The sequence below is a fragment of the Camelina sativa genome, chromosome 7 (assembly GCF_000633955.1).
Source record: "Camelina sativa cultivar DH55 chromosome 7, Cs, whole genome shotgun sequence".
Lineage (NCBI taxonomy): Eukaryota > Viridiplantae > Streptophyta > Magnoliopsida > Brassicales > Brassicaceae > Camelina > Camelina sativa.
The window spans coordinates 23,893,070-23,906,716 of record NC_025691.1 but is presented as its reverse complement, the minus strand read 5'-3'; the positions used below and the strand labels follow the sequence as shown (position 1 = coordinate 23,906,716).

The following is a 13,647-nucleotide window of genomic DNA, read 5'->3' as shown; positions in this document are numbered from 1 at the left end:
GTGGATACAAAGTTATTNAGTAATGACACCTTCGGTAGTTGCCATGAACCTCAAACTCAACCCGTCTCCTGACAAGTGAGTTTATCTTTTGGATGTGGTTACAAGCGGAAATATTGGCAAGCTCGTCTATTTAATATTGGCAAGCTTCACATATTGCAGTCTTTACACGTTCATAATATTTTATGGATAAATGTTAGTTTCAGTACATGAATAGCTTGTGATTCTGTGCCATAATCAGAATTCATAAAACCCAGTTGTTTATGTAGAGTTGAGTTATATTGTGTATACTTAGGCTCGCTTTTCTCTGCAGATCGTCTAAAGTAACAGAATACATGAAGGAAAATTCTGATTCTGAGACCCATGATGAACCTGGTGACCCTGTTAGAAAATTTATTGATGAGGATGCTGAAGAGGAAGATGACAGCGACAATGATTTACTTCGATTTGAGGATGAGGATGATGACGAAGATGAAGAAGATGATGATCTCAGGGATATGATTGTCAGTCAATTTAAGGAAGATCCAACTGATAAAGATAGACGTAATGAACTGCATCAGAAGTGGCTCGAGCAACAAGATGCTGCAGGGACAGAGAAACTCTTACAGAAGCTACAACGTGGTTTGCAACAGGATGAAACATTATTGTCTGAAGATGAAGATGACGATGATGAAGAGAGGGCTGAAGATGCTGATGATGAAGAAGTGCAAAAACCTAACGTCAATGAAGATGAAAATGAAGATGAAGAAGATCCGAGTCATGCAAATTCCATGCGAATGACGATAAAGAAAATAAAGGAAATGATCCCTTTGATGTTCACAGATGAAGATGATGTTTATGTGTCATCTGACGATGAGGAAATGGAAAAGAAGCTTCTGCAACAGAGATTACTCAGGAAAATGGTAGGTGATCCCGGTTCAATAGTTCGGTATGCTGCATATTTTATCAGTTGATCCAACATATCTCTACATGGTTAAGATTGAAAAGCTTGTTTGATATTAAGCTCGAGCTAGCCAATGAATCTCGATCGTTGTTGTTTGGAACAGGAGCTAAAGTCCAAGTCTTCACCATCTCTTGGGGATGAAAACTCTGAGGAAATTCTTCGCCACATCAAGAAGCCTGAGATCAAGAAGAAAGCAAAAACTTCTTGTAAGATAACATGCAAATTTCTCCCTCTTTTTGTAATCATCGGCTGAGTTTATATATACACACTGCTGATTGCTTATAACTGTTCTATTTGAATTATTTTGTTTTCAGCTTATAAAGAGAGGGCACTCATGGGAATGAACAAAAACCCTGCGGCATCCAAGGTATAAGCCTTCTTCAGTTACTTTCACATACCAATGAAATTCTTAGAGAAGTCACTCCACATACCAATGAAATTCTTAGAGAAGTCACTCTTTAAGACTTGTTAGAAACAGGACAAGGAATTGCAGCTTCTTTACTCATGCCGTGAATCTTTTGCAGTCATCATTCTTGGGTAGACTTACAAAGAGTTCCATATCAGAAGGATCTCGCAAGCGCGGTTTAAACGTTGTACGTGGCTACATATTCGAACGTGATGACAGTAACACCAAAAGCTCAAACTCAGTGTCAGAAGAACCTTCAGCTCCGGAGACGGTATAGTTCTCTCTCTCTCTCTCTATAAAAACACACACCATCCCATAAAGATTTCTGGTACAGACATATTAATCTCTTGTTCATTACAATCGCAGATTATTCAAGAAAAAAGCAGACCAAAAAGAGCTCCGGCAAAATTCACTGCCTCACAGTCACAAGAAAAATCATCAACATTACAGGCGACAACGGTGGTGGAGGAGACGAGCACGAGGCAACGAGCAACCTTGTACGAGATTCTAAAGATGTCTTCAAAGAAAACTTGCTTCAATTCACGCGAGACAGTGATAAGCAGCGACCACACTGAGTCTATATTTGCTGCTTTCAAATTGGATAAAAAACCAGTTAAGACGAATCCACAAGTAAACACCCTCTCCCTCTAATTAAATGTCTTCTTCTGAATCCACAGTTTTTTTTTTTTAGTCTAACGAATATTTAACAGGAGAAGAGATGAAACCAGTTAAAACAAAAGGATAAAGAGAACAGTGGCAATGTGTTTTGGAGGAATTTAGACGTTGTTTGTTGTGATGAAAGACCAAGTTGATGATGTGTGGCCACCGCCAAAAACGGCGTAGGACCGCGTGTTTTGGCATTTTCCTGATCAGATTCAGTCTCGATTCTCAAGTACATAGGTTGGTTGCTGTTAACTAAAGAGATTTTTGTGGGAGATAAGGTCGTCCATCGTAGTCATTCGAATCGACTTATTATTGAAAGTTTGTTTTATATATATATTCAATGTTTTACGATACACTAATTCTTTTAAAGTGGATACAAAGTTATTGAAGAAACCCTTTCTCAAAAGGAAATCGCAAACAGTTTTTATCACATGTTGTAATAATTTATACCGAATAAAATTATCTCAACCCTGTTGACATGTTGTAATAATTTATACCGAATAAAATTATCTCAACCCTGTTGGCATAAAAAAAACATGAAAAATTGACCTTTCTTCTATGATCCCAAAAGCAAAAATCTAAAGATATATCATTTTTTTTGAGCTTCGCTGCTAAAGACTGAAGAAGAAGACCAAGAGTGGGTTTCGGACACAAAAAAAAAAAAAAAAAAATAANATTTTAGTTTTCTTACCTGAACGTTGTTTGACTTGCAAGAGAAAATCTCAGATAGATTCTGACCGGGTCAATCTTCTTCTTTCCAGATCCGAATCATCCCTCTCCTATTAGAAGATCTACATAAAAATGGCGGTTACTTACTGATTTCAGTAGAAAAAAAAAAGGACCCTTTGATGCCCACTTTAATGGCGGATTCTCTAAACGGCAAGTCCTTTTTCTTCTTCTTTGTCTCGCTTAGTTTGCTTTTCCTTTTGCCGTATTTTTCGGATGCATCTACTGTTGTCACCGCTTCCGAGTCCGAGTCCGAGTCCGAGTCCGAGTCCGATCCGATTAGGTCCGAGAACTCAGATGCTTCTCCTGGAGTCGTCGTGACCAGCAGCGAATCCGATAGGCAAAGTGTTTCGTTGCATAGACTTGAGGAACTTGTTAGGAATCTTACGGAAGTAGTTGCTAGGTTAGATGCTAAGTTATCTGATGAAACTCTGATTAAGGTAAAGAAAGAGATCGAAGAAGAAGGGATTAATAGAGAGAAAGCCAAGGCCTTTTCCGTGACAAAGTACAGTCCTTTCTGGTCCGAGAGATTCGAATTCACATCAGCTGTGAAATTAGACTCCGTCGCTACTTGTATCAACGTGTTGCCGTTTCGAAATTACGAAGGTTTAAGCAAGTATTTCGCAGTTGGGGATTCTAGTGGTAGGGTTTTTGTCTTCTTGAGAAATGGTGATGTTTTGGCAGAGTTTTTCACTACCTGCGATTCACCAGTCACGGCGATGGTCTCTTACATGTCTGTGTATAAGAACGAGAGCTTTGTTGTGACGGGACACCAGAGCGGAGTCATCTTGTTGCATAGACTCCGCGAGGGCTCTATCGGGGAAGACTGGAGTTCCGCTGTGATGGAATGTGTTGGCAAGTTTGATGGCACTGAGGATGGTTTGGAAGTGACTCTATTGGAAGTGCATCATGTGGGTCGGGTTAGGTATATATTAGCGACGGATCTTAGCGGAAAGCTCACGGTTTTCTCTGAGAACAGAACGGTTTATGGCTCCGTTACCCCATCTAGTAGACCGCTTGTGTTCTTAAAGCAGAGGCTGTTGTTTCTCACCGAGACTGGTGCTGGTTCATTGGACTTAAGAAGCATGAAGATCAAAGAATCCGAGTGTGAAGGTTTAAACCATTCTCTAGCGAGAAGTTATGTTTTTGATGCGTCGGAACGGTCTAAAGCTTACGGATTCACATCAGAAGGCGAGATCATTCACGTATTGCTCCTCGGAGACATCATGAACTTCAAATGTAGAGTGAGATCAAAGAAAAAGGTTCAAATGGAGGAGCCTGTAGCGTTACAAGCCATCAAAGGCTATCTACTTGTAGTCAACCAAGAGAAAGTCTTTGTATACAATGTATCAACTCAACACTACGTTCGAACCACGGGTCCTCGGCTTCTTTTCCCCGCTGCATTGGAAGATATCAGATCAACGTTCTTGAGCCATCGAGAATCATCTAAAACCACCTATCACCAAAAGCTCGAAAAGGCAACTCCTTTGATAGCAAGCGACCGTGAAAAGCTGCTTGTGATGGGTTTNAGCGACGGATCTTAGCGGAAAGCTCACGGTTTTCTCTGAGAACAGAACGGTTTATGGCTCCGTTACCCCATCTAGTAGACCGCTTGTGTTCTTAAAGCAGAGGCTGTTGTTTCTCACCGAGACTGGTGCTGGTTCATTGGACTTAAGAAGCATGAAGATCAAAGAATCCGAGTGTGAAGGTTTAAACCATTCTCTAGCGAGAAGTTATGTTTTTGATGCGTCGGAACGGTCTAAAGCTTACGGATTCACATCAGAAGGCGAGATCATTCACGTATTGCTCCTCGGAGACATCATGAACTTCAAATGTAGAGTGAGATCAAAGAAAAAGGTTCAAATGGAGGAGCCTGTAGCGTTACAAGCCATCAAAGGCTATCTACTTGTAGTCAACCAAGAGAAAGTCTTTGTATACAATGTATCAACTCAACACTACGTTCGAACCACGGGTCCTCGGCTTCTTTTCCCCGCTGCATTGGAAGATATCAGATCAACGTTCTTGAGCCATCGAGAATCATCTAAAACCACCTATCACCAAAAGCTCGAAAAGGCAACTCCTTTGATAGCAAGCGACCGTGAAAAGCTGCTTGTGATGGGTTTAGGAGATGGATACGTCGCTACATACAAATCAAAGCTTCCGATCTCCAAAGCAGAGTTCAACACAATGCTTTGGAGCAGTCCTGTCTTCTTCTTCATACTTTTCTTATTTGGCGCTTGGCATTTTTTCGCCAAGAAGAAAGAATCTCTCACTGCTTGGGGACCTGACGATCCTTTCGCCTCCACGACAATGTCTTCTTCTTCTACTACAACAACTGCACAAAACAGTTCCGCATTCGCTGAAACAATTAGGAGAAACGACGACCACATGGATCTTCGAAGAAGGTATGTCTCCCCATCTCGGTATCCTCCTGGTCCTGGAGCAGCAACAAGTGCTTACCGTTCAGTGGGCTCTAACGACCCGAACTCAAGAGCTCCAGTGGAAACTACTAACTACAGAACAACCGCACAGGAAATGAAGTATCGTGGTGGGTCAGGTCTTGATTCAAGTGGGTTTGGTAAAAGAAGAGAGAGCTTGTTTGGTAACAACAAAGCTTTAGACGACGAAACTTAGCTCCTTTTTCTATTAACCGTCGCCGTTTTTTTTTCATAGTTCTTTATGTTCTCTTTTTACCGGTCAACGCTTCATTTTTTTTTTGTAATGTGTAAAAAAACTCCGGCGAAGAAATAACTTTTTTTTTTACCGGTAGCTTTGTTTCTCCGGTCACATCTTGTTCACACAAATCCTTTTGTAATCTTCTTGTCGAATCTCAAGAATCAAGATCAGATTAAAAATTGTTTTTTGTTTTTTTTTTTTTTTTTTTTTTTTTTNGAAAGTCTTTGTATACAATGTATCAACTCAACACTACGTTCGAACCACGGGTCCTCGGCTTCTTTTCCCCGCTGCATTGGAAGATATCAGATCAACGTNTGAGAGACTTGAAGATAACTACTATGACAGTGTTCTTCATCATCGTCGTGGTCTTTTTCTTCTTTCTTGTCTTCAGATTCATCTACAGTTATCTATGGGTTCCTTGGAGAATCCAATCTCACTTCAAGAAGCAGAACGTGACGGGTCCTCGTTACCGTGTCTTCACCGGAAACTCCGGCGAGGTGAGCCGATTAACGGCGGAGGCGAAAGCAAAGCCGATTCCTTCCGGGAACAATCCTCATGAGTTCGTCCACCGTGTGGCGCCTCACTACCACGAGTGGTCACGTGCCTACGGGAAGACGTTTCTCTACTGGTTCGGGTCGAAACCGGTGGTGGCAACGTCGGATCCGAGTCTCATCCGAGAAGCTTTAACGACGGGTGGGTCGTTTGATCGAATCGGGCATAACCCTTTGTCTAAGCTGCTCTATGCTCAGGGTCTTCCTGGTCTTAGAGGTGATCAATGGGCTTTCCATAGAAGAATCGCCAAACAAGCTTTTACAACGGAGAAACTCAAGGTATATATCACTTTAGAAACTAAGTTCTGTAATTCAGACAATGTAGTGCCAGTCTAGTTCAGTTTAAAATGTTTCAAAATCAGAAAATTGACTATTTTATAGGATTGTGGTTAAAGCTGAGATCTTTGTTGTTATAGAGGTGGGTGCCACAAATGGTGACTAGTACTATGGTGTTTTTGGAGAAATGGGAGGAGATGAGAAACGGAGAAGAAGAGATTGAGTTAGAGGTACACAAAGAGATGCACGATTTGTCTGTAGATATGTTATCAAGAACAGCTTTTGGGAACAGCGTGGAGGAAGGGAAAGAAATCTTTGCGCTGCAGGAGCGTATGATGCGTCTTTTCTATCTGGTTCGATGGAGCGTTTATATCCCCGGGTTCAGGTAAGTCTTATGGGACATCTTCTTAGTTTAGAGAACAAGTTTGGAACAAGGACCTTAATGCTGGGTTTAGATTCTTTCCTTCGAAGACTAATAAAGAGATGTGGAGGATCGAGAAACAAATCCGTGGTTCTATCCTGAAACTTGTAGAAAGCAACAAAACAACAGCTGTTGAGAAATCAGGAACTATGCTTCAGGCTTTTATGTCTTCTTACACGAATCAGAATGGTCAAGAAGAGAAGCTTGGGATTGAAGAAGTCATTGACGAATGCAAAACCTTCTACTTTGCAGCTAAGGAAACAACTGGTAACCTTCTGACGTTTGTTTTAGTTCTCTTAGCTATGCACCAAGAATGGCAAAACATTGCTCGGGAAGAAGTCATACGCGTCCTCGGACCAACCGGGTTTCCTACTCTAGACGTCTTACAAGATCTCAAGGCTGTACGTCCTTAAACCCCAACTTAAGTATGGTTTCAAGAGACACTGATTCTTAACACCAAATACTTTTATTTTTTTTGTCTCTGCTAACAGCTAAGTATGATAATCAACGAGACTCTCCGGCTCTACCCTCCAGCAATGACACTAAACCGTGACACACTTAGGAGAGCTAAGCTCGGAAACCTTGACATTCCTGCAGGAACTCAAATATATCTATCAGTGGTAGCGATGCACCACGACAAAGAAACATGGGGAAACGACGCAGAGGAGTTTAATCCGTGTAGGTTTGAAGATCCTAAGAAACAATCAGCTCTGCTTGTACCGTTTGGGTTAGGGCCTAGGACTTGCGTGGGACAGAATCTTGCTGTGAATGAGACCAAAGCTGTTCTGGCTACGATCTTGAAGCATTACAGTTTCAGGTTGTCTCCAAGTTATGCCCACGCTCCTGTTTTGTTTGTGACTTTGCAGCCTCAAAATGGTGCTCATCTTCTCTTCACTAGGATTTCAAGTTAAAAATACTACCAAGACTGGTCGGTATTATAGTTTCCGGTTTGATCCGGTTAATGTGGGATTTAAATTTACTCATTTAATGTACTTCAGTTTGGTAATTTTGTTTTCGCCCCTGAATGAAAAGGCTAAAATGGTCAGAGCATACAATTATTATCAACCCATTTATCTTCTTCCTCCAAACTCACTAAGACTCAACGAAACACGCACTCAAGGTGTTCGACAAAAGTCCGCACAGAGATTATAACACTCTAGGAGATGCCACTAGAACCGATTAGGTTCTTGAGAACCAGCGTTGGCGTAATTGTTGGCGGGTTTGTGATCATAAGCGCTGTTTCGTCAGCAGCTATAGGAGCATTTCGATATACAATTGAAGAGAAACGCAAGAGAAACGGATTGGCTTGTAGAGTTTGTCGTGGAAAAGGGTTTTACATATGTAAATTATGCAAAGGAAACGCAACGATTAGATGGTCACCGTTGTACGATCCAGTTTGTATCAATCCATGTCTTTGCCCTACTTGCGATGGTCAAAGGTTTTTTTTTTTTTATTTCTGTTTCTTTTTCTCCTTCAATATGTAGAGAGACTACTGTTCTTCTAGACTCTTAAGTTTCGGATCTTTTTTTTTTTCTCTTTAACATTGCAGGATACAACGATGTCTCAACTGCTTAGGAAAGGAGTACTGTTAGATATCCATTAGGCTTTATGATTTGATCATCTTTGTGCTTTTGAAACCTAACTGTTTGGTTTTGGTACGATTTTTGTTGTTGAATAGTGTGGATTTGAGGTGGAAATGATAAATAAGTGGTACTGCTTTTTTATTTTCGTAATAAATTTGGTTGTGCTGAGTTTGGCAATTCTGCCTAAACCTCTCTACCTAGTTTGGATGTTAGATGGAGTAGGACCATTCTTTCTCTTTCAGTATGGTATCCTGTGTTAATATGACCTTTGACCCAAGAACAATGCCAGCCACAAGTACAATCAAGCAGTTTTCAATGAACACCTCTTTTACCCTTGGCATCCCGGATACACTAGCTTGCCCGCTTCAAAGAGAGTCACGGATATGTACGAGTTCATGAACAGTTAAAAGTCTTGTTCAAAACCGAGGAACTAAAGAAGTTGAAGCCAGTGATTGATTGTTTCATCCAAATTACCCATCCGGATAAGCAAGATGCACTTGATAGCTTCCCCTATGGTTCTGATTGATAAGAGAGATCAGATGCTTGTTAAGCAAGATATCCAAAAAAAATCCAATGGCAGATTATGCCTAAATACTTCTTCTGCTGTAATCTGTAAGTATGAATCTTGTGTCATATTAGCTAAAATCTCAACTACACTGTTAAAACCACAGTTTCTTCTATGAAGTCTCTTTAAAACTCTTCATTATTTCCTGACCACACAAAAAAAGAGAAATTTTACGAGAGAGAGACAAAAAAAAAAAAAAAAAAAAAGATTGGGCAAGAAAGAGAGATGGAAGAAAGAAGGAAGACAAAGAGAGTGAAAGAGTTTGGATTTATGTGTTGTTCTATCCACAAAGAAGACTCTTCTCTCTGTAGTAACCGGAAAATCCCTTTTTTTTTTTTGTGGTTTCAAATGAAACGGAACCCCACATTTACCTCTCTGTCTTTGTCTTCTTTTTTTCTTTAAACCTTAATTGTTTCAGCCTTCTCACAGAGCAAAATCTTCAATTTAGTGCTTATGCAGACATTACAAAGCTCAGAAACCGTTCTTTTAGCCTCCTCCAACTCACCACCACTCGTGCTACGTAACCCCAGCGGCGTTAATGACGACGTTGACATCGATTTCGGTGACGTGTTCGGTGGTCCTCCCAAGAGACGCTCTAAAGTAGTTGTAGCTAATAATAACGAAGCCACGCGGCATAGCTTCAGCGAATCCGCTCTCCGGCGTCGTGACGTCATCTCCGACGTCGGCGCTCTGGTTACTCAAGACGAGAAGCCTGTCTTCGGAGAAGAGACGACGTCGGTCCGGCGTCGTTTCACCAGCGATGATTTCTTCGACGATATTTTCAGAGTGAATGAATCTTCTTCGCCGATGATGAAGAAGGAACGTGAACCGTTCGGGTCATCACTTCCGGGTTCTCGGATCCTTAGCCCGGCTCTCAAACCCGAATCTTCAGGGACTTCGTTTCCTGCTCAGTTCAGGTCTGTTTAATATATAACACAAAGAAAAGATTAGTTTCATAATCATATTTGATAATTTAGTTATGTAATCTTTTGACTTTGTTCTTTAGTCTTCCCGCAAAAGCAACAGAGATTCCCACATTTGGTTCAGCTAGTACTCGTAGTTTAAGCAAGAACAAAGAAACTGTTTCGAGCTCTCCTTTGTCAAGAACTTCTAGCAAAGCCGATAAGGTCTCTACTGGTAAATCAGATTCAGATGGTTGTTGTGATGATACTCCAAGAGTTGTTGTTACTGGCAAAGGCAGGCAGTTTCATTTCTCTATCTACAAGTGGCCTAATAAAGGAGTTCCTGTTGTCATTTGGGGCAGTTCTAGATTGAGTTCTATGTCTAAAGCTGAGGAGACAACAACCCCTGTGACATTGAGTGGTCCTCAATCTACTTCTTCTGTTGAGAAAGCGGGTAAAGATGTTGAAGAAGAAGGAGAAATTGGTTTATCTAATTTGAATGAGAAAAAGAAGACCTCCAAGAAACGTCCTGGTGTTCAGACAGAGGAAGTGAAAACAGAATTTGATTTGGTGTCTGAACAGGCCTTCTCTGGTGTGTCAACGGCGCGTAAAGCTACTGTGAAATCTCTTCATTCAGTTGATTCGATGTCTGAACAGGCCTTCTCTAGTGTCTCAAAAGCGTATGGAGCTACTGTGAAGCCTCTTCATTCTATTTTTAAGGATAATAATGAGAAGCAAGGTTGGTTTCTGCAGACTTATATATGTTTGTTTCGTTTGGTTGGGTTGGGTTAGCTTCCTTTTGTGGACTTCATTTTGGTTTCTTTGTCATTGCAGGTGAGGAAATAAGACCAGAGGGAGAAGTGAGAAAAGGTAAAGGCAAAGCCAAGAGCACGCGAAGTTCTACTGAAGATTCAAGAACAAAGAAGAAACCACAAGGCATGAAAAGTTCTTTGGATAGCCCGATACCCGATAAATCCAGCTTCGCAAGTTCATCCGCAACACCAGAAGTTGGCAAAGATGGAGCCAAAGGAAAAGTGAGTGACTTTGTTAAGATTTTCAGTCAAGGAGCTTCAGTTGGAGCAGGTGGGGAATCTCTTGGAAAAAGCTCAAGATGGAGGAGAGCTAAAGAAACTCCCAAGACTGATATTAAACATGACAGTGCTAATGCCAAGGAAACTGTAAACGTTCCTGATCAACTAAAGAAATCGACTTCAGATATCCCTGCTAATGTACTTTAATCTGAAAATCAAGATATTGTTAGCTATTTGTTCCTTGGTTTGTGATGCCTTACCCTTACCTATAAATATCCTTGCAGGATCGGGATCAGAAGCGTCCAGAAGCAACTCAGGAAAAGGTTTCAGATCGGGAGAGCCCGAAGAATAATAAGGCTCGTGGTGTTAATGAACAAGAAGAGCGTCAAGAACCAACCACAGGTAAGTTCTTGGACTTGGAGGTGTATCCAACATTGTTATATCTACACAACAAAATAACATTTGAGCTTACCATTTTTTTTATTTCTGTCAGCACATACAACCTCAGAGGATATAGATGAGCCCTTTCAAGTAAACTTTGATGTAATCTTAAACGCCCTTCAACCTTGATGTTTTTTTCAATCTAATAATGTGTATGTTTCTTTTTAATGATTGGTGTAATGCATGTGATGTGCAGGTGGAGGATATAACACAAGATGAAAACCAAATGGAAGAAACCACTAATAATGGTGAAGAAATCCAGGTAATACTATTGGAATTTGCAAACAGATACATTTTCGATTTCTTTAACCCTCAAAACTAAAAGAAAGCGGAATCCGAACCTCTGTAGAGCATTGATGCTAAAATTCGCAAGTGGTCAAGCGGAAAGAGCGGAAACATTCGGTCTCTTCTGTCTACGCTGCAATATGTAAGTATTTTACTGATGATGTATAACAACAACACATAACACCGTTGGATGCTGCATTGCATTAGCCTATTTTGCATAACTAATGAATTTGGAAGTTTCAAATTACAGATTCTTTGGTCCGGGAGCGGGTGGAGACCAGTTCCTCTAATGGATATGATAGAAGGAAACGCCGTTAGAAAATCGTACCAGAGGGCATTACTAATCCTTCATCCAGACAAACTACAACAAAAGGGTGCCTCTTCAAACCAAAAATACATGGCTGAGAAAGTTTTCGAGTTATTACAGGTTGTTAGTTACTACTATAACACTCTAATGTTTTCATGACAATTTTGCATGATCATTAAATCTAATAAGCAAGTACTTTTTTTCTTTCTTTTGGTTTGATTCAATCATCTAGGAAGCATGGGACCACTTCAACACTCTCGGACCGGTTTAAAAGGAAAAATCTTTTTAAGTGTTTTAGTTCTTACAAGTTACAACCAAAGGCTATTAGTTCTTACAACCAAAGGCTATGTATGTACAGATACACGGTTCTGATGAATCAAAGAAGATGTTTGCAGAATACAGAAGAATCAAAGAAGTTGTCAAAGGTTTTACAGAAACACACCAATTATATCAGATATAGACTTATATAGTTATATCACATCACATAAAAGGCTTAAAAGAGAGGTTTAAGAAAGATGTAGATGTAGACATGTAGTTAAAAGCCATATATAATTAATTGAGCTAAGCCATGTTTAAGAGGATGTAGAAGAACAAAATAGGTGACTCTAGTGTTTCTAAAGACACTCGCGGGCACATTGAGGGAAATTGGTGCCCTTGTCTTCCCACCAGAGAGGAAAGAAACAATGCTTGTGAAAAACATCCCCACAACTTAGCGCAATGCTATTACCGTGGGTCATGTCCTGATGACACAAGGTACATTCTACGATGTCAATCGGAGGTTCTGGAGCTAGTCCTTCTTTCCATACACCCATTTTCCATCCAGCAGCTTCACTCATAATGGAGAGTTCGACGAAAGCTTCAACAGCGGTGAGCTCAAATAGTTGTGGTGCTCTTCCTTGCAAAGAGAAACCACGAGACTCAGCATATTGACATATATGCTCCGCTAGATTCTCCAAACTCCAGTCTGGGTGCAGATTCCTATTCTCTCCGAGTTCAACCGAAAGAAATCTCATAATAGTATCGCTCCGCTAGATTCTCCAAACTCCAGTCTGGGTGCAGATTCCTATTCTCTCCGAGTTCAACCGAAAGAAATCTCATAATAGTATCGTAGAGATCTGACCTGGAACCAGGTAGCTCAAACTTCATTGAAAAGCCATATGTTCTCGTCACTTTCGTCTGCGCCAATAGCATGTCCGGGCCTATGAGTGGGCGGTAGACGGTGAAGAAATAAACAGAGAAAGAGAGAGAAGAAAAAATGATTCTATTATTATTCAATCGATCAGTTTTGATACAATATCTTGTTCCTTTTATACATAAGGATACAAGGGATACTAGAGTCTTAACCTAGGTTCTAGGTTCTTTCAATCATTGTTACGTGGCGTCACTATCATCACATGGTTCAAGGACGACAAATTGGTTCTTGGTTGGCAATGCCGTATAATCTGTAGGTGACGTCTTTCTTCGTTTTTTGTCGTGTTTTGCAGGTATCCGTTGAGTAGATGTGGGCTTAGGAAGAGTGTTGGGCTTTGGTCCCAATAATCCTTTTTGCAAAGTTGTGTCGTTTTGGACACAGTTCTTCACACTCCCCCGCAAACTTGGAGTAGGTGGTAAGCCAACGCCAAGTTTGAGCCTAAGAATCTCGAAGAGTCTTTGAGGAAGAGACTTGGTGAATATGTCCGCGAGCTGATAGTCTGCAGAGATATTGTTCACAATGATGTTTCCAAAAGCAACCTATTCACGAACATAGTGATAATGTGTGGCGAAATGTTTGGTGCGAGCATGGAAGCTTGGATTCGCGGTGAGATAGACAGCCGAGAGATTATCGCAGAAGAGTTCTGGTGTAGCTGTCAGTTTTACTCCCAAGTCTTGAAGTA

The 13,647-nt window shown here is 40.8% G+C and overlaps 5 protein-coding genes across 8 annotated transcripts; all 5 read left to right on the top strand.

Moving 5' to 3' along the window:
- LOC104704894 (nucleolin-like) lies at positions 23 to 2,437 on the top strand. Its single transcript, XM_010420907.1, has 7 exons — positions 23 to 75; positions 311 to 899; positions 1,044 to 1,146; positions 1,255 to 1,307; positions 1,465 to 1,617; positions 1,713 to 1,976; positions 2,057 to 2,437. The coding sequence occupies exons 1-7, from the start codon at positions 23 to 25 to the stop codon at positions 2,066 to 2,068; spliced, it is 1,227 nt and encodes a 408-aa protein (XP_010419209.1). The 3' UTR covers positions 2,069 to 2,437.
- Positions 2,691 to 5,592, top strand: LOC104702249 (uncharacterized membrane protein At1g75140). Of its 3 annotated transcripts, none has more exons than XM_010418074.1 (2): positions 2,691 to 3,669; positions 4,265 to 5,592. In XM_010418074.1, exons 1-2 carry the CDS (start codon positions 2,858 to 2,860, stop codon positions 5,367 to 5,369), a joined length of 1,917 nt encoding a protein of 638 aa, XP_010416376.1. In that variant the 5' UTR covers positions 2,691 to 2,857; the 3' UTR covers positions 5,370 to 5,592. The 3 variants fall into 3 exon arrangements, with proteins under 3 accessions (XP_010416376.1, XP_010416378.1, XP_019083379.1); XM_010418076.1 differs by having other exon boundaries at positions 2,691 to 3,848; positions 4,444 to 5,592; XM_019227834.1 differs by having other exon boundaries at positions 2,691 to 4,259; positions 4,855 to 5,592.
- Positions 5,733 to 8,430, top strand: LOC104702248 (cytochrome P450 734A1-like). Its single transcript, XM_010418073.1, has 5 exons — positions 5,733 to 6,241; positions 6,379 to 6,623; positions 6,694 to 7,060; positions 7,151 to 8,097; positions 8,209 to 8,430. The coding sequence occupies exons 1-4, from the start codon at positions 5,750 to 5,752 to the stop codon at positions 7,568 to 7,570; spliced, it is 1,524 nt and encodes a 507-aa protein (XP_010416375.1). The 5' UTR covers positions 5,733 to 5,749; the 3' UTR covers positions 7,571 to 8,097; positions 8,209 to 8,430.
- On the top strand, positions 7,809 to 8,430 carry LOC109125665. The gene is made up of 2 exons (XM_019227833.1): positions 7,809 to 8,097; positions 8,209 to 8,430. The coding sequence occupies exons 1-2, from the start codon at positions 7,823 to 7,825 to the stop codon at positions 8,249 to 8,251; spliced, it is 318 nt and encodes a 105-aa protein (XP_019083378.1). The 5' UTR covers positions 7,809 to 7,822; the 3' UTR covers positions 8,252 to 8,430.
- On the top strand, positions 8,523 to 12,212 carry LOC104702247 (J domain-containing protein required for chloroplast accumulation response 1-like). 2 transcript variants are annotated; one of them, XM_019227832.1, is made up of 11 exons: positions 8,523 to 8,854; positions 9,256 to 9,724; positions 9,814 to 10,448; positions 10,544 to 10,938; positions 11,025 to 11,142; positions 11,234 to 11,283; positions 11,378 to 11,443; positions 11,531 to 11,608; positions 11,717 to 11,893; positions 12,006 to 12,071; positions 12,102 to 12,212. In XM_019227832.1, exons 1-10 carry the CDS (start codon positions 8,734 to 8,736, stop codon positions 12,042 to 12,044), a joined length of 2,148 nt encoding a protein of 715 aa, XP_019083377.1. In that variant the 5' UTR covers positions 8,523 to 8,733; the 3' UTR covers positions 12,045 to 12,071; positions 12,102 to 12,212. The 2 variants fall into 2 exon arrangements, with proteins under 2 accessions (XP_019083377.1, XP_010416374.1); XM_010418072.2 differs by having other exon boundaries at positions 8,524 to 8,854; positions 12,006 to 12,212.